This window comes from Stegastes partitus, unplaced genomic scaffold, assembly GCF_000690725.1.
Source record: "Stegastes partitus isolate 25-593 unplaced genomic scaffold, Stegastes_partitus-1.0.2 Scaffold15, whole genome shotgun sequence".
In the NCBI taxonomy this organism is placed as follows: domain Eukaryota; kingdom Metazoa; phylum Chordata; class Actinopteri; family Pomacentridae; genus Stegastes; species Stegastes partitus.
In genome coordinates, this window is record NW_007577746.1 from 1674597 (window position 1) to 1700853 (window position 26257).

At 41.3% G+C, this 26257-nt stretch overlaps 1 protein-coding gene across 6 annotated transcripts in view; it reads left to right on the plus strand.

Annotated features, from left to right (window-relative positions):
* Positions 1-26257, plus strand: part of sbf1 (SET binding factor 1) — a 74738-nt gene that overhangs the window by 30446 nt on the left and 18035 nt on the right. For 3 of the 6 annotated variants that reach the window (XM_008290476.1, XM_008290502.1, XM_008290511.1), the window contains 20 exons: positions 2894-2923; positions 4719-4824; positions 5558-5690; positions 5815-5923; positions 9285-9398; positions 16224-16301; positions 16919-17032; positions 17158-17286; positions 18640-18738; positions 18886-19093; positions 19529-19641; positions 19858-20007; positions 20306-20374; positions 20639-20800; positions 20992-21257; positions 22156-22328; positions 22431-22504; positions 24056-24248; positions 24350-24477; positions 25027-25202. In XM_008290476.1, coding sequence (XP_008288698.1) covers positions 2894-2923; positions 4719-4824; positions 5558-5690; positions 5815-5923; positions 9285-9398; positions 16224-16301; positions 16919-17032; positions 17158-17286; positions 18640-18738; positions 18886-19093; positions 19529-19641; positions 19858-20007; positions 20306-20374; positions 20639-20800; positions 20992-21257; positions 22156-22328; positions 22431-22504; positions 24056-24248; positions 24350-24477; positions 25027-25202 — 2624 coding nt within the window. The remainder of the gene's footprint in view (positions 1-2893; positions 2924-4718; positions 4825-5557; positions 5691-5814; positions 5924-9284; positions 9399-16223; positions 16302-16918; positions 17033-17157; positions 17287-18639; positions 18739-18885; positions 19094-19528; positions 19642-19857; positions 20008-20305; positions 20375-20638; positions 20801-20991; positions 21258-22155; positions 22329-22430; positions 22505-24055; positions 24249-24349; positions 24478-25026; positions 25203-26257) is intronic. The other 3 variants (XM_008290493.1, XM_008290518.1, XM_008290485.1) reach the window with 2 other exon arrangements.

Sequence of the window (26257 nt, forward strand, 5' to 3'; positions counted from 1 at the left end):
GTGTGTGTGTGTGTGTGTGCGTGCGCGTGCGCGTGCGTGTGAGTGTGTGTGCGCGCGCGCGTGCGTGCGAGAGAGAGTAAGTAAGTCTCTACTAAAGTCAGATGTGACATTAGAGCAAAAATGTGTGTTTAAACAGGCTTACAAGCAGTTCTAAATTTGAATTGTAAAATGTTTTGATCTCAGCTGTTTAGCAAACCCCTCCCCTGAACAGCAACTGTCTAATCATAGCTTAGCAACAGATCTGTCAAGGTCTGTGTCTCCTCACGTGCTGGAGTTGTGTGTGGAGCTGTTGTGACTGTAATGATTGAATTTAGCAGTGTGTTTGTCTGCTTCAATGTAAGCTGCACATGCTAACTGGTTTACCTCCTATAGTAACCCAGCATTACCAAGGTAACTTAGCATTTCATTTTGTGAGCAACATTCATAGTCTCTATTAATGGCTATCGGCATCTAATCTTGGGCAGTCTTTTACCACATGGAACAAACTTTCCACATTTGTTAAAAAAGAAATGGTTCCTGTGCATGGCAGCGCGACAGTTTAGCTTATAAAAAAACAAGTGTGTGACTAAGACAGGTTGACTGGTTGGAAGTTACAACTTCCAGTCATTTATCTGAGTAGTTTACACAGCCCCAAGGCTGTTGGCTTGATGTGTGACATTCTGAAGTAGAGCAGCAGGGTGACCTTGTGGTTAGTAAGACCATACCATAGTAAAGAGACAAACCGATGGGTTTTTATGCATCCTTTCTGTCACAGTCCTCTTGATTAATGTACTAAATCCTCGCAGTCATTCATGATCCTGACCTCTGACCTCCCTGTGTGTGAGTATATGTGAGATAGTGTGAGATTTCCCCATGCTGGTAGACAACTTCTGTTTAGTCTGGAACAAAGTCAAGTGCTCATCTAGTAGATATTGAGCTGTTACAGGAACATGTACAATTGTGCCTCTGAAAGGAACTGAAGTGATTCCAGGAACAGGGAATTCCCATCTCTGTTTCTCCACGCTGTCTCACACTGCCAAGTGCTCTGACTGACAGAGTTAGATTTAGAAGTGACACCAAAGAACTTAAAGTCAATATTAAGGCATGAGAGAAAATCCACTTCAAACGGAAGGTTGCACACGTTGCTCTGCTGGAGGTCATTGGCTTCTTTTTGTCACACTATCATGAGGTGTCACGTGTGTGTTCTCATCATGGCCTGTGAAGTTCAGTTTTTCTTTAACCTTTATCATAGAGGTGTGTCGGGGCTGCAGGGTGGCTTGGTGGTTAGCACCGTTGCCTCACAGCAAGAAGGTTGCCGGTTCGCGTCCTGGTGAGGACACCCGGGATCTTTCTGCGTGGAGTCTCCATGTTCTCCCCGTGCAGCGTGGGTTCTCTCCGGGTTCTCCAGCTTCCTCCCACAGTCCAGAAACATGCTGAGGTTAATTGGTGATTCTAAATTGTCCGTAGGTGTGAATGTGAGTGTGCTTGGTTGTCTGTCTGTAAGTGTAGCCCTGTGATAGACTGGTTACCTGTCCAGGGTGTCCCCTGCCTTCACCCTAAGTCAGCTGGGATAGACTCCACCCCCCCCACGACCCTAGTGAGGTCTAAGCGGTGTATAGATAATGGATGGATGGATAGTGGTGTGTCAGTGAGTTTAAGGCTATAAGTTAGTTTCAGTGTAGGAACTCTGCTGTTTCAAGTATCAGTTTGATTACCTGTTATGGTTTAAACCAGTCATATGGTGTTGGAAAATGTTAAACCATGGTCAGATGTTTTCAATTTTGAAATTACAATATCTCAGCTTTAGAAATCCCCATACTGGCCTGTGTTACTGTTAGAGTGGAATTTCAAAACCATGCAAGGATATAGGGAATTGATAGAGCTCATTTAGTAGCTTCTTTACCATCTGAAACCCCAGAATGATAAAAAATAAAAATAAAAAAAATGTTAAAATTTGCACTATTTATTAAAGCACAAGCAGGTAGAATCCTCAGATTCTTAACTTTCTGACATTCTTGAATGTAATATATGAAAGAAATTTGCCAAAAATAAAGTGTTTATTGTAACTAGATTCTGTAAAAATCAAAAAATTCTGCATTCCTTGGTGCCATTGAGAAGCTGTTGCTCACTTAGCTGCAACTAACATTCACCTTGCAAAAGTCAGGGACTTTCCATCTGAACTTATAACTTTAGTGTACTCTACAGAAGGCACTTCTGAGTTCTCTCTACTCGCAGCTATGGTTGTGTTGTTTCCATAGAGGTGTATTACATCATATTGCAGTGAACACAGTGAAGAACAATGTGACGGGAGCAAAATACACTCAGACGCTGCGTGGAGTTCAGAGGCCTAAAGATCCATTATAACTTCTAGTATCTAACAAAACAAAAACAAAGCTTGTACTGAATACAGCCCCTCCTCTGTACCTTAGTAGTGCGTGCGTGTGTGCCGCAGTAAACCCGAGTCAAAATAATGTATACTGTCTACTACTCCCCCCTCTGTCACTGTTATTGTTGTTACACATGACATTTTAACATACCATAATTTGTACTATTATTGCTGTGTATATTTTCAGTTAAAATAATTAGTCATGTATTGCTGCTGTTCTGCTGAATGTCAAGTGATAGCTGTACTTTGGTTTGCACGTTTGTCATATCTGATGTTGCACTCGTCCTGTATTTTTTTGCAGTCATCATCTTACAGTTCATGTTTATGATGCTATTGTCTGTGTAGCTTATTTGTTTTGCCATGCTGATACATGACTTTCATACTGTTGTCAAGTTTGGGCACTCTGTGTCCTCCCTCCTATTGTTTCTAACCTGTGTCTTATCGGGGTGTGTGTGTTTGTGTGTCTGTGTGCGTGTGTCTGTGTGCATATGTCTGTGTGTGTGTGTGTGTGTGTGTGTGCTTGTGTAGCCGGGCCAGGAGGAGAGAGAGGAGAGTTTGGTATGCCAGCCTGACTTCATTCTCCCCTCACTACCAATCAGCTCTCAGCTTTCTAAGCTTCCTTTTCTCCGCCCCATTTCCTTCAGCAAATCCATGCACACCTCCTGTGACAGGAGAACCAATCAAATCGCTTTGATACGGACTCAATATGTGACCAACAACTGATCATTTCACATACAGACAGTCGGTCTAATTAAAAGTATACATTTATGTACGTTTTCGTATGTATACGAAACTACGTTTCCCAGTTGTCATGGTCAAGAAATTTGATCAATGGTTTGTTTTCTCTGTGTAACAGCAGTGGCGCTGATTAAAAAAAACTACAAAAAAGTGGCACATTTTTGATTACAAAGTGCAGTTTGAGATGTGTGTACTTTAAGCAGCATCCGTAGATGCATTTAATGTCATTTAATGAGGAACAACACGTCTATTGGAAGCAGAAATCACATTTACTCAGCTTCTAGACAAGAAAATGTGTGTGTTTTGCACAATAGGTATCCAAACTGCTCCGTGACATCTTGAAATATACTCTAAATTTGTGTTGCCAACCTTAAAGTTAGTCTACTTCTGTAACAAGTAGACAAGCCAACAGTCTGGTACCAGATGAAGCCAGACGCCTTCCAGCCACAAGAAATCATTGAACATTAAGTACTCTGTCAATGGTCAATGGTTAGGAACACTTGTGTCACTAGTTTCTTTGAAGCAGCTGGTATAACCCCAACCAAACACTGAATTGAACCCACCTGATGATCAGATGTTGGATTACAGTATTGAATTGCTAACAGCTCACCTGTGGCTGCCGACTCTATCGCTGCTGCTGTGGAGAGCACGAGATAATGCTGCACTTTTTCCTAGCTGCCCTCCACAGACATGTCGACAGGCCAGATCTAGAGCTTGATTTGTAGTCTGTGTTAAGTTTACATAAAGAAAAATGAGCCCCAAACACTTGAAATATATCAGAAATCGCCTCAGTTTCAGACGGCCTCATCTTTTACTGCATTCTTAGTTGTACTTTGTGGCTGTTTGCCCCAACGCATTCATTGATCATTTTGTTGTCAAAATCATCTGTTTCCACTCCCAGATGCGCTTGTTGTCCAAACCACACACAAATCAATATTCATTGGCTCTGTCTTCTGTCTAGAGCACAGTAGATTTCCCGTTCTCTATTAGTCAGTTTGTAATTTGTAATGGAGGACACAGTTATTAGACAGTAAAATGCAATCACAGATTGCATTTATTGAATTTAATCCTTGAAATAAGTGTCTGTGCTGTTGTAATGCCTTGCAACAAAAACTCTGTACTTCAACTGTTACAGATTCCAAGTCAACTTAAATAAGAGTTAAATGTCAAACATTTAGACTTTATCCTTGGATACACTTTACAGCTCAAGTGAATTATCCACACAGAATCACCTGTTAGTCGCTTTCCACATTAGACTACATTGGAAAATTCTCTGCTCATGACACCTGCCATGTCTGTGGGGTTTCTGTGGCTCATAAAGGCTCTTTGATATGGTAGTGCTGGTGTTGTTTTGCAGTAAGGTCGTTGGCATGGAGTCCTGCCCAGCCTCATTCACATCCTGATCAGCTGGAATGGCTTGTGTTTTATTTGTCATGTTCCTGCTAAGCTGCTGGGATTCTCCATCACTCTGTCTCTGACTCACGCTGCTCTGTGGACACACACAACTGTGATTAAACCCCGCCATCAAACACAGACTTTCTGAGAATCGTCATTTGTTCTCTGGTTTTCTCACCTCTGGTAAAGCCTTCTTTTTTCCCTCTGTTTTCCTCTGTAGAGGACTATAACATTAGGCGCTGGCGACCGGCAGGTTATCCAGACTCCCATCAACGACTCCCTTCCTGTTAGCGGCAGCAGCGTGGCCCAGCTCTTCAGACAGCTTGGTACAGACAGTAATGATTTTTGCTTTTTTAACTAGATGTTTTCCTTATTTGGATGGTCATATTAAGCTGCTGCATCACAACTGTTAGACTACACAATAGAAATAACTCAAAACTGCATAATGACAGTGACAGTACAACCCACTACAATCACACCTGTTTCAATACAGTTTTTGGGGAAATATTTAAATGCAATCAATAAAATATGCAGACACATGAGGGACTATATGCTTATAATATTATAGCCAACTCAAGAAAACACAAACAAATGACCAAGTATAATAGTTTATTGTATCAATGAAAAAAAATCTTTAAAACTTGTCATTGTGATATTTCTGATAAATCGAGTAATAAATACAATAATCTGCTTTTTACAATAATCCTGAAGAGACTGTAATGCTTGGCAACAACTTGATCTTGATCCACAGCAAAGAGCGTCTCAAATTCCAGCAGTTTTGTAAAATAATCAAGTTTGAAGCTAAGGATTGACTCCCTTGTTAAAGCAGATAACTGATGCTGTTTATATGTGGCAAGACAACTTCTGTTACCTTTTTATTTATGTCCCTCACACCTATACACTGAGAGCACTTAAAGCTAGTGGGCTCTTCACCTGAGGGCTTCATAAATGTTAAATAAACGTATCTGTTAGGTGTCTAACTGCCAGAATCCTTCTTTTATCAAACCTCGTTCTGCCCTCTGGATGACCAGTAATGTCTTGTGCTCTGTTCTCCCCCAGGTATAGTCAACGTGCTGTATCTGTTCTGTGCTGCCCTGACGGAGCACAAGATCTTGTTCCTTTCCAGCAGCTACCAGAGACTAACAGATGCCTGCCGAGGACTGCTGGCAATCATGTTCCCCCTGAAATACAGGTGCGTTATCGCTCTTCAGTCACTTAGATCATTGTGGATGTGTTTGTGTTTGCAAAGTAAAGCACTGTCAACATAGCCGCCAGCTGTTGATGTATTAAACTTTTTATCTTTTATGTCTTCTCAGTTTCACCTACGTTCCAATCTTACCGGGAAAACTACTGGAGGTCCTGAGCACTCCCACCCCCTTCATCATTGGTGTAAATTCATTCTTCCGCTCTGAGACACAAGAACTGGTAAGTTATCACTGCTACAATACAACACAATGGAGATCATGCTTCGTAAGGCAAAAAAAAGCTCTACTGGTCTTAAGTAAAACTGCATTACTGCAGCTGCAAAGAACCAACTCAGTGTCACCATAAAGTGTCGTGTGACGAGGCAATCAGTATTGACACATACAGTCGTATGGAAACATATGCAGATTTTTTAAGTGAATAAACTAAAAAATAACCCCAAACCAAAGCTGAAAAAGCTGCTGTATTCTGACATAGTGAAATCTATTGCATTTTTCCTATGTTCTCTTACTGCAACTCAGCAAGGAAACACAGGGGACAAAACAAGTTAAATGTGCTCTAAAAAGACTAACTCTAGGAGATTGCTCTTTGACATGAAAAACTCAGACTGTGAAGCCCCTTAGTGGTAAACCTTGAATACATTTGTTCACAGGGTACTGACTGAATTTTGTTACCTACAGTTGTACATACCATGGCAGACTTTGGGATTTCTTGGCCATTTTTCACAGAATATGAATGATCAGAAAAAAACTTTTTTTTCACTCATGGTTAGTGGTTGAGTGGAGCCATTTATTGTCAAACAATTGTAGTTACTGTTTTTAAATTATAATGACAACAGAAACTACCCAAATGACCCTGATTAAAAGTTTACATACCCTGGTTATTTTGGCCTGATAACATGCACACAAGTTGACACAAACAGGTTTGAATGGCTACTAAAGGTAACCATCCTCACCTGTGATCTGTTTGCTTGTAATCAGTGTGTGTGTGTATAAAGGATCAGTGAGGTTCTGGGCTCTTGACAGATCCTTGCATCTTTCATCCAGTGCTGCACTGATGTTTCTGGATTCTGAGTCATGCGGAAAGCAAAAAAAAATTGTCTAAGGATCTATGGAAAAAGGTAATTGAACTGTATAAAACAGGAAAGGGTTATAAAAAGATATCCAGTGAATTGAGAATGCCAATCAGCAGTGTTCAAACTCTAATTAAGAAGTGGAAAATGAGGGATTCTGTTGAAATCAAACCCCAGTCAGGTAGACTAACAAAAATTTCAGGCACATCTGCCAAGAAAATTGTTTGGGATGCAAAGAAAAACCCACAAATAACTTCAGCTGAAATACAGGACTCTCTGAAAAAAGGTGGTGTGGCTGTATCAAGATGCACAATGAGGAGGCACTTGAAGAAAAATGGACTGCATGGTCAAGAAGAAAGAAGAAAGCCATTACTATGCAAATGCCACAAAGCATCCTGCTTACAATACGCCAAACAGCGCAGAGACAAGCCTCAAAACGTCTGGAACAAAGTCATTTGAAATGATTGGACCAAAATTGAACTTTTTGGCCACAATCATAAATGTTGCATTTGTAGAGGAGTCAACAAGGCCTATGATGAACGGTACACCATTCCTACTGTGAAACACGGAGGTGGATTGCTGCTGTTTTGGGGATGTGTGAGCTACAAAGGCACAGGAAACTTGGTCAGAATTGATGGCAACATGAATGCAATATGTTATCAGAAAATACTGGAGGAAAATCTGTACTCATCAGCGCGGAAGCTGCGCATGGGATGTACGTGGACGTTTCAACATGACAATGATCCAAAACACAAGGCCAAGTCGACCTGTCATTGGCTACAGCAGAATAGAGTGAAGGTTCTGGAGTGGCCATCTCAGTCTCCTGACCTCAATATGATTGAGCCACTCTGGGGAGATCTCAAACGTGCAGTTCATGCAAGACCCCAGGAATTTACAGGAACTGGAGGCTTTTTGCCAAGAAGATTGGGCAGCTTTACCATCTGAGGAAATAAAGAGCCTCATCCACAACTACCACAAATACTTCAGGCTGTCATTGATGTTAAAGGGGACATCAGTATTAAGAACAGGGGTATGTAAACTTTTAATCAGGGTTATTTGGATAGTTTCTGTTGTCATTATGATTTTAAAAGAGTCAAAACAGTTGTTTGAAAATAAATGACTTCTACCCAACCACAAAGCATGAGTGAAAGAAAAGTTTTTTCTCTTACCATTCATATTCTTTGAAAAATGGCCAAGAAATTATAAATTCTGCCAGGGAATATAAACTTAAAAGCACAACTGTACCTGTTATATAGAATTCACATTAGGAAATGATGTCTTCTGCACCAGAATGGGCAGAAGAAATAAATAATACTTTAAATGTAAATATGGGTATCTGAGTGTTTTAAGAGTGTGCACTGTTTTTATACATGTATGCAAGTGTGTAACTGATGTCCACCAAACTGGAGTAGTTCACCAGGAAGCAGTTAAAAACGAACAGCATTAGAACAGCATTGTCTCTCATTCACCACTGTAATTGTTTTATGGGAGATCGTTGGCAGCGCTTCCTGAAAGTGATAATGAAACAGCTTTGGGAGAGAGATCAACCAGGGATGCTGCCTGAAGCAGCAGAAAATGTTGGCAACACACAGCCAGCTGGAGGGCAAAACGCCAGCTTCACATAACTCCCTGTATCAACAGCAAACAAACAAGCAGTATCATAAAAAATAAACAAACAAACAAACAAAAAAACACTGTGCAAGAAGAACACCTGCTGCTGGTTTCCAGCTGTGGGAGAGTAATGTGATCCATGTGATGTTGGAGAAGCAACCAGAAAGCTCTTATATCACACTGAGGAGGCCTACTTTCAAATGTATGTATATTGTATACTGAAATTGACCCTCAGCTACTCCAACCTGGATCTGAGTTTTGATTACAGTGGGAGTACGTAAACTCTTCCTGATCCGTTAAGCAATGGTTCATCTATCTTTTATTAAACTGCCTCTTTGGCCATCTGGTTATTTGCTACCTGCTAATCTCTTTAGGTTCATGCCATTCTAGTACAATGCTCTTTACAAACCTTGCCAAGAGAAATTATGCCTATATGTGTGACGATAATTAGTGAATCTCATAACCAAGGGAAAAAATGTACTGCTGTCTTATTAAGGCCCGTTGAGAGTGTAATGAACGCGCCTGTTAAACGCGTCTGACCGTGTCCTGCTGGGTTCCATTCGCCTCGCCGTCCTCATGGAGCCATTATCTCAACTTACAACGAAATGCTGTGTTTTGTGCAGCAGTCACACGGCCATTATCAGCATATGAGCAGTGGTCAGGGTCAGAGGCTATCGTCTGGGCAGCCTTTCTGTCGGTCTGGCTGCACTCAAATGTGAATGTGCATTTTTTTTGTCATTTGATAGGCAGTAATGAGCAGCTGCTGAGAGAGACAACTCTCTCTGTCTCTGCGTTTGTCTTTCAGTCACTCTAATCATCTTGTGTATCACAGTGCTGTGTTTATCAGCAGCTGCAGAAGCAGAGATGACAAGCGTGTTTACATATGTGGCATGTTTTCAGTTGGATGTGATCATCGCCGACCTGGATGGAGGCACGGTCACCATCCCTGAGTGTGTCCACATCTCCCTGCTGCCTGAACCTCTCCTCCAGCAGACCCAGACTGCACTCTCCATGGTAAGAGCTGCAACTTGAACACTGCACACACCCAAACCCATAATACACACTGCTACTGGATACTGGGAAATCTCATTAACAGCCAGTGGGTGGTTTCTACCCAGCAATAAATTCCCCGGTAGTGCTTTATGGGACGAGAGAGACCAGGAGCCTCTTCAAGGATTCTTTTCCGTTTTATGTCTTTGTGTTGCTTGTTTAGAATTAAGTTTTTGCTTTGGTGTAGTTCATTTTTATGAGGCTGTTTTGTGGACTTGTTTTTTCAGTTACATATTTAGAATCTTTCTTCATGAAAATAATCCATTCCTGTCTAAAAAAGCTCAGGGGGGTCTTGAAACAAAAAAGCAACATGTAATTTTGGATGTCACAGGAATGTAGTGAACTCAGAAGTTTTAAATATCACAGAATCAAAGTGTATAAGCACAACAAATTCAATTTGTACGTAATTACAGAGTATTAGTGAATTTGCTTTGTAACTTCCTGGTGCTGCTTTTTGGAATTATTCCATTTGTGGTTCAGTAAAGTACAGTTACTCTTGTTGTGACTGTACTTTCAAGCACATTAACACAGTTTCCATGAGGAACAGAGCCTTTTGTGTTTTGTATTTTCAGTTTTAGTTTCTCTTCAGGTCGAGCAGTGTCTCTCAAAGTGTGTGGCGCTGCCCTGGGGGGCCGCAGAGGCATGACGGGGGGGCGTCTACGTGGAACGAATGTGCTGACCGATTGTTTTAACATGGACCTGTTTTTTTTTTTTGTTTTGTTTTGTTTTTTTGTTACTGCACAAGTTATTGTGGTTGGAAATAGTAATATTTCTTCCACAGTCTCTCTCTGTCTGACGGATTAAACAGTCAGTTTTGCTGTTACCGTGTTCCAATGATAATAATATATAGCTGATTAAAACAGCGAAGTGAGAGGAGGAGAGGGAGAGGTGCCACACACCTGATGATAAAAGTGTTCAGGTGCAGGCAGACAGATCTCGACTGAGTCAGTCAGGAAGAGAAAGTAGCCCCACATTCAATCCGGAAGGTTCAAATTTTAAGAGCGATCACAGTTCTGACTCTATAAACATGATGGCCAGGGGTAAGGACGTTTAAAATAATAACTCTAACTTGCTGCTTTGATGCTGCCAACTCAGCAGAAGTTTTGAACATATCACCCTCATGCTTAAGGAGTAACACATGTTATCAGGTGCTATTTCTGTGCTGCACTGTTGTCTTAATGAAAGGCACTGCACATAAAGCCAGCTCATATCAAGCTGCATCCTGCAGCTGTAGCCTCTTCCAGTATTCCAGTGCCCGCCCATTCTCAGAAATGCTTTTTGTCTGTTTACGTGTTTAAAGAAATGAAATTTCGACTTCCTTATTCTCTTATTGATATTTGCAGAATTCATAAATGTTGTTCCTGCTTCCGTCTATTAACACCGTTTTATGTGTTCATGTTACATAACAAAGGTTTGATGCTGTAATCTGTCAGAATTGTTGTCAGTCATTTTATTAAATGTCTTGTGTGTGTGGATGATAAGGAAACATTTGCAGGAAATTGCTTCCAGTTTATGATAAATTTACTAGATATGATGTAAACTGTTAAGATTACAGTCACGTGATAGTGTGTTATCACAAAATACTGTTCTGGGCTTGCCTGAAGCTTGTTTGATTTAATATCCCAGACGCGCCCCTCCAGTAATCCACTCAGCTATCACACTGCTCTGCAGACTCTTGGACTGTTAAGCTGTAAACAGTCTGCTGCACAAACTCCTAAATATAACACTGTTTGTAAATTACCTCAAGTGTTTGTACAGAATTATACAGCAGTCATAAAATGTATTCACTCCCTTTTCACATTTTTTCCTGCATTGTACGTCCGTGGATATAATAGGAGATTTGACACTGATTCACAGCAAAAACTCTGATATGTGCAAAAATGAAAACAAAAGTACAGAGAAACTGAACAGGTGCTTTCCAGCATGACAAGCCCAGGCAGAAAACCAAAGTTACAGTGGAATGATCCAAACTGAAATGAATATGCTGCAGAGTTTTGGCTCACTTACAATTTCAGGGCTACTTAACAGCACTTTTAAGCAGATTTGCAAAGAAACATGGAGTAAAATGGCAGTGTTCAGATTATGCTGTGTCTTCTAAATGATGACTGAAAAGGCGCAAATACCGTCATTCAGGTATTTTTTGCTATAAGGTTAGTTTTTGGGAGAATTTATTTGTGGTCATAGTCAAAAAAAGGTAATTGATCGACATAGATGCAATATTGCAAAAGAACAAAATCTAATGACCTTTTTAACAATTTAGAACTTAATTTTTTGCAATTTAACCATTGTTTTAATAGCATCAGAGAAAGACACGAGATACGCAGGGAAGGACATATAGTAAAGGTTTAAGGATCAAGGATATTAATTTGTCATTGCATTTCTACAAGAACCTTTTGAAAGCAACAAAGAGTATGACAGACAACAACAAACAGCTTTATAAAAACACGTGTTAAAGGTTTAATTGTGGGCCTCAACAATGTAAATGATCTATTTGTCAAAAACGCAAAGATCAGAGTTCATTTGCAAAACTAGTTACTACGTCCTGTTTCCTTTTGTAATTAAGCACGTAGGCAGCTCCACCCATAAAATGCTGATTAACCTTCACTAAATCCACAATAGACATCTGTCATACACACACTCTCACACACACACACACATTACATAGTATCTCTGTCAAGCACAAACTTTCTTTAGAATCTATGCTTTGTATATTTATATTTTTGACGCTTAATGAGGTTGTTGTATTTGTACATTTACTGAGTACTTCTTTCACCTCTGTTCTTCTGCTCTTCAAAAGACTCATGGAAAGATGAGAACAACTTTTTTGAGAACAACTTCATTGATTCTTAACTGGGGAAATTTACATGTTACAGCAGCTCGATATGAAGAAGGCATGGAAGAAGCAATACAATAAATACAAAAGTACAATAAGGCAAAACAAATCTAGATATCATAAAGTCTATGTGCAGCATGTACAGGTGTCACATAATGGATAAAGTATTCTGTTGTAGGACACCCACGGCATGTCTTATATAAGCTGCATCAAACACCTTTAAAGAAGGTTAATGACAGACATTATCATCCCATCTGTATATGAAGTTTAGTTTTTATGTTTATCTTGATTGCACTTGGCCAGTTGTGGGAAAATCCTCCTACTGTGTGTAATGACGCCAAGTCAATCTCTTCCTGGAAAGTCTGCTTGGTTTGCTGATGTTGTGATTCCAGTCATGTGTCAGACACGATGATCTGTTTTATTTGATTATTCCCACTGTATAAAAAGACTGATTTATTTATGTTAGAACATTGACAGCCTTGGCACAAACCAGAGAAGAGTTCTCCCCTGCTGCTTGCACAAGGTTGGAGTTTTTGCAGCCATCATGTCAAGGAGGCAAAGGGCTAAATGTGTTTATTTAGAGGATGGCTGGACTTGGCATTCTGTGTGTTGGGATATAGCGGAGAGTCTGAATTTTTAAATTTAACAGGAACTTCCCACTGACTCTCACTATATTTGTTATATTTGACCCTAAGATATTTTCCAGTCAGAAAGCAGTGAAACGACAGAGCTTCTATCGAGTCAACACTTCAGGTATCTGGTAGATTTGATCTGCGTTGTAGTACTGCAGGATTATTTTTCTCCATGCTTAGTTTGTTAGAGTTCAGAGGGTGCACTGAAACATGTCAGTGCGACTGAACATAATATATAATGTAAAATAATACATTTATCAGGACCTCACCCCTTTAGGAAAAAATGATATAGAGAAAGAAAGAAAGAAAGAAAGAAAGACAGGAAAAGAAGGTGAACATATCACACAGGTATTCGACATGCATGTTGGGTCAACCTTTCAGAGGCCCTTTTTTCTTTTGAATTGTATTACTTCCCTGCTGTTTAAACGCTTTCTTTGTATGAAGTCCTGACGTGGACTTTGTCACGAGATGCCACCCAGGCCATCATTGGGCAGATGTGGTAATCTAATCTACTGCTGCTTTCAAGGGGCTTTCAAAATGGATTAGTTTTAAATCTTTGGCCTCTGTTTGGTAACATGGTTTGGGAAAAAAACAAAACAAAACTGAGCTTCAGGGAAAGCTCGGAAAAGGTGAGTCAAGCTCCCCTCACTTCATTGATGTATGTCACAAATAGCTGAGTCACAGAGAATGTCTTTAAACTCTGGGCCAGTGTGACACTTAACCGTGCTAGCCCAAGTACAGCAATAATAGAGCAGTGAACTGTAGTCTATGTCTGACATCATGATCCTTATATCAGAAATCTCATCCCATTCCCATCACTTTCTCATCTCCTGCTGTGTCCAATCAGTACGTTGTGTTCTGAGAGACCTTTCTTCAGAACAACCTGCAACCTGCTTCAGCCTCTGATAGGTCTCTGGTCCCTCTGTCTGCCCTCTTATCACAAGAACAAGATCTGGCCACAGTACTTCATGCACAACCTTGTGATGTTCTTCTTTAATCAATGCATTTAATTATAGCCTTTGAATTGCATTGTTATCTCCTGCTTTCACCTATGCTGATGTCCTTTTTTTTAATGTCTGACACGGTGACTTAGTGCATTAAACCCCCTACATGAGTTCATTCTGACGTAAGAATTTACTGTAATTTGGTTTTATGTGGGGCTGCAAGGTGGCGCAGTTGGTAGCACTGTTGACTCGCAGCAAGAAGGTTGCCGGTTCAAGTCCCGGTGGGGGCACCGGAATCTTTCTGCGTGGAGTTTGCATGTTCTCCCCGTGCAGCGTGGGTTCTCTCCGGGTTCTCCGGCTTCCTCCCACAAGTCCAAAAACATGTTGAGGTTAATTGGTGATTAATTAATTGGTGTCCGTAGGTGTGAATGTGAGTGTGCTTGGTTGTCTGTCTCTAAGTGTAGCCCTGCGATAGACTGGCGACCTGTCCAGGGTGTCCCCTGCCTTCGCCCTAAGTCGGCTGGGATAGGCTCCAGCCCCCCGCGACCCTAATGAGGATTAAGCGGTGTATAGAAAATGGATGGATGGATGGGTTTTATGTGACATTTGGGTCATAGGCTGAAACATGTGAAACCTGGTCATTGTTCTGTGTTGTTCAGTCCTAGTAATAATATTGTATCATTGAATCAACAGCAGATTTTGTGTGTCAAACTATCCTCAACAAGACCCTGAACTTGAAGCCACTGACTTAGGACATCTGCCAAATACTTAAGTTGTCAAGGCTAAAATAAATAGATTTCATACAAAAAGGAAAAGGATTTTATTGTGAAATCTGGGGCTTCTGCCTCTTGTTTTTGTGGAAGGGACTTTTTCTGTCCCTTGCTGCCCTGTGTGCTTTACAAAGCTTGTGGTCGTTGCTCTGTATGGGCCAAAGTGAGGTCCACTGTGTCCTCACCCAGCAGTATCATCCATACGGCCAGGTTGATAACTTGGAGGATCATGACTGTAACCCAAAACCCAAATATCCCTTTAAGTGAAATCAGCTCCCAAATCAGCCAGACTGACCTCTTCCTCACTGAAATAAGACACAAGAGGAGATTAAAGCAGAACTAGAGACTGATCGGGGGTTTGTGTAACACGACTTTAATTTGTTAAATTGTCAGAAAATGTGGTTTGGATGAAGGTATCCATGAACGACGATGCTGCAGATTGTTGGACAGCAACCATAAACCAGGGCTTAGCTGCTCTGCTCGCCTTCCAGTTCGCTGGGTGAATTTTCACGTAATGGCCCTGAGACCACAAACTGTTTCCAATGAAGATTATGTGTAGATTGGAGGCTGTTGCCAATGAAACTATGTCTGTGTCCACACTTGTTTCCAATTTTCTACAAGCTTTTGGCCAAAAAGTGACCGTAAATTTAAAGAAGAGACGGTTAACACACATTAACCCTCTAAATGCCAAGAAATTTACAGGCACATTTTTGCTCCCACCACATTTTTACACACTATGGACTGTGACTGCACTGACTGAACTCAGACATGTCTTTTTATGCAGTGTATTGCTTTTGTAATTTCATGTACCTTGAAAAAAATAAAAATAAAATAAATTGAAAGTTAAAATTCTTTATGTGTTGTACAAAAAAATAAAACACATGGAGTCAACATGTACAGTATTTTTCAAATGTAAATGGTGGCTCCACATACTATAGATATAATATAACTTACATTTTTCATTTCTTTCCATTTTTGTCTCCTCTGTTTTATGTAAACACAATCTGCAGTTTAGCCGAAAAGTCTCCGATTTTTGTCTTGTGACTGTTAGTCATAGCTGAATTATACTTGGCTTGTTGGGTGCACTGAGCACCTCAGAACTTTTTAGTCTTTTTATAGAATCTGGAGCAAAATATACATTTTTGTGAATATAAAATTAAGGCATGTAGAATAGAGTTATTTTAATAAAATATTATGATTTTATTGTGCCTAGCTTACCTACCTATCTACCTACCATGTGACTAGTTCAAGGAATAGCCAAAAGTAGCCAAACCCCTAAACCTAATAAGACATTTACTCTTTTGTATAGAAATGGTTTGATTGTGGACAAAGAAATTTGTTTGCAAACTTGTTGATATCACCAAATGGGGAAAAAAACATAAATGTGGATGCAGAAGAAACACAAATTTGTAGGTGACCTCTTTTCTCTTGTAGGCGGTTATTTTAAAATGTGTGTCACTCTGAGTACAATCAAAGTTTCTGCTGGAATGTTATCTTTGACTCTTGATTAGCTCAGTTCCCTAAAATTCCAACGATGCAGCAAGAACAAGTGGCAGCAGAAGGCCAGAGAGATGTGCTCACTACTGATTGATGGTGACTTTGTGTTGCAGGTTTTGGATCCGGAGCTGGAAATTGCTGATCATGCCTTCCCCCCACAGTCCACGACACCTTCTGCACTCAAGATCCAGGCAAGAAAGAAACTGTTGTAATGATTTTGAAAAGCATAGAGTCTTTTTTACATTGCTTTAGGGGGATATGCTTTAATCGTGCAGCAACAGCAGAGTGAAGACATGAAATGAGAGGTCCAGGCTTGGACATGAATTAGGGATGACAGACACCTTTGCCTCTAAGGCCACCAGGGCCGCCCTGCTGTTATGTCGTAATATTGTTATACCCTTTTACTTATATTTTCTGCAAAATATTAACCAGAGAATCTGATTTCAAGTAGCTCCAGCCATCTGTTTTGAGTACTTTCACTCAGTACTTCCGTAAAAATACTAGATTCTGTTCAGTCAGTAACATAATGACATGACACAGGGTCAAACAAACAAACAAACTTTTCATGCCCTCAATAATAATATAAGGAAAAGTGTACATTTTTACAGCAGCACAGTGTTTTATCTTATCACTACTCCTATAGGTGTAATGCCTTCAATAGCAAGTAGGTTTTGTATTTTTTTCTTGTGGTGGTAAAGGTCAGAAAATAACCGGTTTATCTTGTCTGAGAGTGAGCAGGTCTAGACTTCTCGAAACTTTCCACACTCTCCCACCTTGATCACTTTTTGTGTATGTGCTTGGGTTTCAGGACAAGGAGATCCGAGGTGTCTTCCTATGGCTGTTCGCTCGGCTCTTCCAGGGCTACCGCTGGTGTTTACATATCATTCGCATTCACCCCGAACCTGTGATCCGTTTCCATAAGGTACACCAGTACACTGTAAATATGACTCGGAATTGGTTTGCTTTAATGAGCAAAACTTAATTAAAAAGAAAGGAAAAGAGAACGTGAGCGAGTGTGATGAGATTATTGATGATGTGTTCCTACAGGCTGCCTTCCTGGGCCAGAGAGCACTGTCTGAGGATGACTTCCTCATGAAGGTGTTGGACGGCATGGCGTTCGCAGGCTTTGTGTCGGAGAGGGGCCCTCCCTACAGAGCCACCGACCTGTTTGACGATGTGAGTCTCTCAGCACAATATGCATCAATTCGCTGTTTTTGTGCGTGTTGACCTATTAGTTGAAGGTCACTGGACTAAGGACGGCAGAGAAAGCTAGTTTGGTTGAGCAGCATGAGTCTCTATGACAGTTTTATCTGCCAAATGTGATACCTGCTACCTGCTAGGTAACAACTTGTAGCCTGTAGACCTGTAGCTCAGAGTAAGCACTGTTTGTGACAATGCTTACTAGCTTGTGGTTAGATGATTGCCAGGGTTTACGGCCTCAGTTGTCGTGAAAAGACACAAACGTGTCAACAACCTGTCCATATTTTACTTCTTGGGTTGTGACATTTTCATGAAAAAAATTCATTCAAAAATATGATAACATGGAATTGTTGACCAAAACCTTGGTCTGTTTCATCTTCAGTTTTGTGGAATCAGGTGCAGTCTGCAATAATAACTGAAAAACCAAGATACATTTTAAAGATACTTTCTTCACTTTTCCTCATAAATGAACAAACCTCTGTTTACATTTGGAGTCCTGCGCGTCTTGTGAATATCTGCTCCTTACGTCTAATAAATGATCAGACTGCATTTCCTTTCTAATTAAGCATTTGTAAAGACAGTTTTTATGTTAAAATCTGCATTGTTTATGTTCATGTTTGCTGTTCAGCAGCCTTTTTCCTTACTTTTGTCTCATTGCCGCAACCAAATGTTGATCAGAAAAGTAGTGTGAAAGTATCAGTATGAATGTATTTATGGTGCAAGGATTAGCTGATTATACTGATTGACCGAAAATCAATGTGCAGATATTTTGATTGCCAGATATTTTTGGGAAAAGCTATGTGATGCTGTTTCTAGCTTCTCAAATTTGAGGATTTCATTCTTTTATTTGTCAAACATGATGGTAAAGTAAATATATTTGGACTTGGATTGTTGGTCAAACAAAACCTAAAATTTGAGAATGTCCACTTTGGTTGGTGGGAAATTATAACAAGCATTTTTCACTATTTGCTGTCTTTTCATAAACATAATGAATAATTGAAACAATAACTGACAAATCAAATAATAATGAAAATAATCAGTAGTTGCTCCTGCTTATGAAAACAATGCCTCATTGCACTAGTGGAGGTTAAAATGCCACAGGATACCTTTAATATTAGAACTGAGTGAAAATATTTTTAATTTTAAATCTCGGTCATCATCTGCACTAAGGCTTTTTGTTTTGGTCTCGTGTTCATTTGTTAATTGCAAGTTTTAAAATAAAAAAAATAAGCAATCATCTCTTTACCACTTGTGGAACCTAAGCATATGTGGCTTAATGAAAGAAAGATGCTGAATTGACAAAGTTACTACTCTGTCCTGTTTCCACAGCTGGTAGCCAATGAGGTGGAGCGGATACGACAAGAAGAGGCCTGTCCACACAAAGTCATGAACCACGTTAAGGAGCTCGCCGAGCAACTCTTCAAAAATGTATGTTTTCTGATGTATTATTATCATTTTATTATTGCATTATGTTATATCCTCTACTTAGTCTTTATTCTGCTGCTATTACTCCTGTTGTTTTCTCTTCCATTCTTATAATTTTCTCTCTCCATCACTTTCTTTCCCTTCCTCCAGGAGAACCCCTACCCTGCTGTGGCCATGCACAAAGTCCAGCGACCATCAGAAAACAGCCAGAACTCTGCGCAGAATCAGACACCCTTTCCTGGGCTGGACGATGTTGCGGTGCAGCTCTTCATCGATCACGCTGCTGCCAAGCTCAAGACTGCACCTCCTGTGGTCAAGGCAGAGCTGAAGGGCATGGTGCCATCCGGGCCTCCACTGGGTGAGCTGGGGAAGGAACAGAAACAGCGGTCAGCTGCTAGTGCTGTTCTTAACAGTTTTTAAGTTCAAAAAGTTACATGACACTGGCCCAAAACTCACAACTTAATCTAAAACTGGAAAGTCTGTAAATATACATTATACAAAGGGAATATAGCACTTTATAAATCTGTGAATCTGGCAAAATATGAAGGCTGGAAAAGGCATGTGGTTGGAACAGTGGTTAGACAGAAGGCGACAAACACCTGGTAATTGTTGTCATGCTTGCGGGTGTTGGGTTTGAAAATATTAACACCAAGTTCAACAGCGCTGCACTTGCACCTCAAACTTCCTGAGTGAACTTTCCACTTCAGACAGATTGTCTCAGTGTGAGTTTAATGGGGTTGAGGTCAGTGCTGCAGTGATGAATGAGTGTCTGATACCTCTTCCGTCTCCACAGGAGATATTGTGGACAGGAATGGCAACGTGATGGCTAACAGCGCCCGCAGGCTGGAGGTGGTCAGGAACTGCATCACATACATCTTTGAGAACAAAATGCTGGAGGCCAAGAAGGTAAGAAAGACACATCTCTGCATGACCAAGCTGGCCGGGCACTTTAGAAGACCTTCCTATTTTCACATTTTTTGCTTGAAATATTTGAAACACAATACATCTAGATACATAATAAATAATAAATGTGCTGCAACAGTGCAGCATGTTTTACTTTTGTATTGCATTTGTGAGTTTTTTGTGTTGAATGTGTTTTTTTTTCTTATCTCCTCTGTCCAGTTGATGCCAGCTGTACTGAGGGCATTGAAGGGTCGGGCAGCCAGGGTTTGTTTGACCCAAGAGCTCAATCAACATGTCCTACAGAACCGAGCTGTGCTGGATGACCAACAGTTTGACTACATTGTTCGCATGATGAACTGTACCTTACAGGTGAGCCTGCACACACTAAACCACCCCAAAATTAGACATCTAGAACCCTCAAAGGGGTTTAGTTTGCTTCTCATGAGGAGTCCTTCGTTTCTGTTCACTCTGAGAAAACTTTAAAGGCTGAAAATGTAACTTCTGTAATTTAATTTTTACTCTGTTGAAAGTAAAGGAATAACTGCAAACAATTAGGATCTCTCATATGAAGCCTTATTACAGATAGATTCAGTTCTTTGATTTTTATACACGTCTTGTTTGATTTTTTGCAAGTATGTCCTTAATGGCTCATCTGTTTTTTATTCAGGACTGTTCTCATATGGATGAACATGGTATTGCAGCTGCCCTCCTTCCCCTGGTCACAGCATTCTGCAGAGTAAGCATATAACCAACATTACCAAAATCACTCCACATTTTACCGATTCAGCTATCAGTCACCCCAATCCAGTAAAAAAAAATCCAGTGTTCTTTGTGATTTAATGATTTAATGAGTGAAAAAACTTGAGTTATAGCTTTTGGTGGGATGTCTTTCACTGGGCTCTTCTGAATGTGCTTCACCCTGTTCTCAATCTTAAGACATGTAAAGTGACTCATCTCCTTCATGAATATCTCACAATGTCTTTGTCTTTGTCTTTGACAGAAAATGGGAGCAGGTATCACTCAGTTTGCCTACAGCTGCGTACAGGAGCACATGGTGTGGACCAACATGCAGTTCTGGGAGGCCATGTTCTACAGCGACGTCCAGAACCACATCAGGGCTCTTTACCTGGAGACAGAGAACGGAGAGCAGCAGAACAACTTGGTGAACACCCGCACAGCTCTCACGCTATTATCTGGCTAAACACAAAAGATGTAAATGATAGTCTTGGTGAATTTTTAGGAGGAATCTGCCAATGCAGCAAGTAGGAGTCAGTCTCCTCACCTGCTGAGCAGAGTGTCACGTTTGTTTTGAAGTCTTTCATCATTAATGAGGCTCCTTTGATTTGATCTCAGGAGCAGCAGGACGGGTCAGGCAGCGGAAGAGAAATCAGTGCCCTGGAGCTGGCGTCAGAGCAGAGCCGCCTGTGGCCGACCCTCAGCAAGGAAATGCAGACGGAGCGCGTGCAGAAGGAGGAGAGCACCGTGTTCAGCCAGGCCATCCACTACGCCAACAGGATGAGCTACCTGCTGCTGCCGCTGGACACCAGCAAGAACCGGCTGCTGAGGAGCTCCGGCCTTGGAGATGTGGAGAGCGTCAGCAACAGCTACGTCACAAACAGGTAGACACAGCTATCCACAAGCGTGGGGATTTAAAGGAATCACAAATATATTTGCAGCCTCTACAAACTAGGCGTTCATACACATTCCTCTATACATCAATTCTAGATAGTTAGTTCAGCATACTAAATGTATCTTTCAACAACTCGGTGACACCTTGCTCCTCTGTGTGCCGTCTGTCAACTATGCTGCTTTTATTGTATTGATCAGGTGTGTTTTATTTTGCTGTCTATCATTCCACAACTTGAAGTTCAGCTGAATTTTTTACACAATTTTTAACGATGACGAGCGGTCACAGCTTAGTGAATCTTGGGATCTCGGTTATGTTTGGGAGTGCAGATTTTGTTGCTTTTTACAGAATGTGATTGGAGCAAACAGTTTATTTTGGGTAAATTTCTAAGTTATACCTGTAGAATAACATGATTTTTGAAAACATGCCACACATATCTTGATGATTTTAGACTGTAGGTTACATAATGTCAGCATTTGTTAAATGCAGAATTTTATCCAGTAGCAGTAGTCACTAAAGATGGAATGAACGTGAGCAGTTGATACACACCAATCTTATTTGCCTATTTGCCTTAATTCAGGGGAAGACAGGAGAGAGGAGAGAAGAAACTGTATTCAACAAAAGTTCCCATTCAGTATTCAAGCTGAGGATGTTGCCATTGCAGTAAAATAGTGTAGACATTTTTCTATACTTAAAAAACAAAAACAGGGATTAATGTCACTGTGTCACGGCTAGATGCAACAATAATACCATCCTAGCACTGTTGGTAAAGGTTACAGAGATGCTGAGCTCAGACCCTGTTTTGTTTTGTACTGTTCAATATCTCTAAAGTTTTTGCTTTTTGAATTTAGAAACATAGATGTTCCAAGCAGTATTTTGTTGTCTTGCAGTATTGCAGGCAGCATGGCAGAGAGCTACGACACAGAGAGTGGCTTTGAAGACGCTGAGAGCTCCGATGTGGCCAACTCTGTTGTGCGCTTTATCAACCGCTTCGTAGATAAAGTGTGCAATGAGAGCGGCGTGACGAACGAGCACCTTAAGGCTCTCCACACCATGATACCAGGTAGAGAAGCTCTAAGAGGTGTTGCCGTCACATCACAGCAAAATTCAGAGAAAGGTCTCCTTTCTGTTCTCTGCCCTCATCTCTGTTTTTGTTTCTTTGCAGATATTGTTCAGATGCACATCGAGACGTTAGACGCAGTCCACAGGGAGAGTAAGAGATTACCTCCGATCCAAAAGGTAACCAATTCCTATTTTTATGTCCCACTGGACAAAGGCCATGCAGACCCCCAGCCAGCCCCGCCCACTCCCCTCTCCACCAATCCCTACAGCTCAGGCTCACAGTGTCATGGCAGGTACGTCTGTCCACCAGACACAGAACCGTGTGACTCACAGCACGCCTGAGCGGTGCATGCTGGGTGATTGTTGTTGTGCTGTTTGGTCTCTGAGGTTGGTGGAACTCGGCCTGGCTGCCGCAGCTCTCTGAGCTCCTCCAGAGTGGAGTGCCTTCAGTCTGAAGGGTGCAAGTTGTCCTGCGTGCAGTGTGTTGGAGAGGGATGGTGGCTACGCTGAGCTCCATGTGTTGTCATTTCAGTAAAGACTTGTAGCTGGAACATGCGGCTGCTTGGCTCCACAACCATGTGAGCAGGATCCTCTCCATCTGCTCCCTGACACTGCTCCCACAATGTCCTGTCAGCATTTAGTTTTGTAACACGCAAGTTTAGCTTGTGAAAATGTGATTGTGGGCAGAGCAGAGAACATAATTTACAGTTGCTGGGGTTCCAATAGTTAAGTGTCTGCAGAGGAAACTGCTCTGTTTTTGCTGTGCGACTGCAGGAATGCGGTCATTTGTGGCATTAGGTGTTGTGCAACAGATTATGAAACAGATTGCCGAAGTTGTAATTCACTTCCTATGAGTGGTGAAGTTTGTTAGGAAGTGATGTCAGGTCCTGAGGACAAAGCCAGCTCACTGTTCATTTTTAGAAAAGTTCAGCTGTCAACCCACTGAGGCCCCCAGTCAGAAAATGACAGTTCTAAAAATTTAACTTTGCACTCGGGGACTCCACAAAACACTTGAGTCCCTGTATTTTCTAGGAAATATGAAATGAACATCACATTATATAAACACATCCAAGCCAGTGTTAGTATATGATTCTCTCTGTATATTTGTCTTGTTCATCCCTGCCAAGATCCCACCAATTCAGCCTGATTGACGTGTGTGTTTTGCAACAATAATACAGTTATTTAAACATTAGCCTCTAATTTTCTCTTGTGTCCAACTCCCCGACCAGTGCAGGTCACCCAGTCAGTAACATCAGCATGGTTGTGAAAGCATGAGATTCTGATGGTTGGAGTGACTGTTGTCATTTCACAGCAACAGGATTATGATCATTAGGTAATTGTTTGCAGTAGATGTAGGTACATAAACATTGTTAACTGCTGTGGTGTACAACAGCAAAATGATGACTTTAGTGTTTTCCTGCTGTAGCCTTTTTATAATTATTGACCCATGATGACTAACTTGAATTCCTACTGGAATATCAGGAACTTTGGAGCAGCTGGTTCTTGTTCATGAATGACCACTTAATAAAAAGCCATGTCCAGTTTTGAAGGCTGTTTTATTTGAACATTTTTTAAAGATCCAAAGAACTAAAAAAAAAAAAAAAAAGTGTTAAACTATAAAGTAAGGAAAAAGCAAAGACTAAGAGGAAGTCTGACAAATAAGTGTAAGCTGGCCTGTTTCATGTTGCGTCATTAATCCCCTGGCTCTCTCTTCATGTGTCTGAGCAGCCCAAGCTGCTGAGGCCGACCCTGTTGCCTGGTGAGGAGCTGGTGATGGAGGGTATGCGGGTGCACCTGATCCCTGATGGTCGCGAGGAGGCCACAGGGCTGATGGGAGGTCCACCTCTACTTCCCGCCGAGGGCGCCATCTTTCTCACCACCTACCGCCTCATTTTCAAGGGCACACCAACCGACCCGCTGGGTGAGAGATGACACATGCAAACAACAACACAAAAACCTGTGGGGCTTTGAGTTTATTGGTCACATTGTTTTGTTGACTGTCTGTGTGTTTTCCTGGTGCAGTGGGTGAGCAGGTCGTGACTCGCTCCTTCCCCATCGCCTCTCTGACCAAGGAGAAGAGGATCTCAGTCACATTAACCATGGATCAGTTTGTCCAAGAGGGGCTCCAGCTACGATCCTGCACCTTCCAGGTACTCTTCTGTAGATCAATAAAGTTATATCTAATCATGCTGATGAGGCTGCTTTCCACTGGAGGAACCTGTAGTCTGTTTTAGGGCGGCCCAAACCTTTGTGTGGGTTCTGACCACAAGAACCACCCCTGTAGAACCTTTTCCAGGGCTGTTTTGAGTGGAGATTAAAGTACCTACTATGATATGACTAAGCGGCCCTGAAAAACTGCTGTGCAGGTCTTGACACTAATTGTATACATTTGAACAAGACAAATGCTGATTGGTTAAACTCAGAGAGGACAACTAGCACCACAACAAGCAGCAGTCTTCTCCTCTTAAACATTCTCATCTTTAACACAAATATAAAACATTCTTGTTATTTTAGCTTTAGAGTTCATATTGTCAGATTGTACACCACAGAGGAAACAGAATAATCTGGAGGGCCAAGAAGAGGCCCATACTAGATGTTCACGTCACCTTGCCAAGGTCCTGCAGTGAAAGCCACCCATAAGCTCTCAGTGAATTGTGGAAATCTGAAATAGCAGAATATATTTGTCTCTGTGTCTGCAGCTAATGAAGATTGCGTTTGATGAGGAGGTCGCGTCAGACCTGGCTGAGGTTTTCAGGAAGCATGTTCACAAGCTGCGTTATCCTCAGCATGTCCATGGCACCTTCGCCTTTACAGTGGGTCAGTGCGGCAAGATGGTGGTGGAGCACAAGACCAAGGACAAGAACCAGTCACTCAAGTATGGAACCGTCACTGTATGACGTTTGAATGAATAAATTGGAAAGTGCACAGAAACGTTTTTATGCAAGAGCGACTAACGAGGCAACAAAATGTGTAGTTTACCTCCATCAGAAATGCAGGCCTTATGACAGGCTGTTCAGTCTCTCACTACCGCTGACCCCCCTCACCTTCTGTGGCTCAAGTACAGACAATCTATTACCTGCACAGTAAGTCATCAAGTGCCAAAGTGTCACATCTGTAACATCAGCTGGATTTACTGCTCCCACAGCTGCTGCACTCATTTTTGCCCCAGCTATCAAAGTCATTCATTTACACGTCGAGCTCAGGAATTTTCTCCCCATATTTCATCAGGTTGTGTCTGAACAAAGGGTGAGGGTCATATGAAGTTACAGCACATCGTGTAACCTCGTTGATACAGACAAGGACCAGGTTTCTGTCAAGTGAACTGTGGTGCAGGATCAAAAAATGTTCGCATTGTTGTGGCTAGGACACAGGAATAATTCACAGCTGCACTTTGATAAATGTGAACGCTTGTCTTGTAAACAACCACAATTAAAATGAAGATACAAAGAAGAAAAGGATTTGCATTTACACTTGCGCGTCTAGTGGGCCAATCCTCCACAGCGTAACTTTAAAGGACTATTGCATGGAACGCCACAGCTCAACAATTACTGAATTTTAATGTTTTTTTATCCCCTTAAAGATCCCATATTATAACCTTTTTTTTATCAGTTAAGATTAGTCCCACATGTCTCAGAATGTGTATTTCAAGCTTCAAGCTTCAAGATTAGCAGCATTCCCCTCTTGCATCACTTGCAGTAGCAGTGCTATTTACTGTAGTCTTGTTTTTTTTAATCCTTCATAGCTCTCTCTTACATATTGTAAATGTGGCATTCACAGATAGTGATGGGTGGATTTTGTCAACTGTGGACAGAGTTAGACTCGCAGTTTCCCCCTGCTTCCAGTCTTTAGGCTAAGCTAAGTTAACTGCACATGTCTACATGTATGAGAGCGGCTTTGGTTTTCTTATCAAACTCCAGCAAGAAAGCAAAT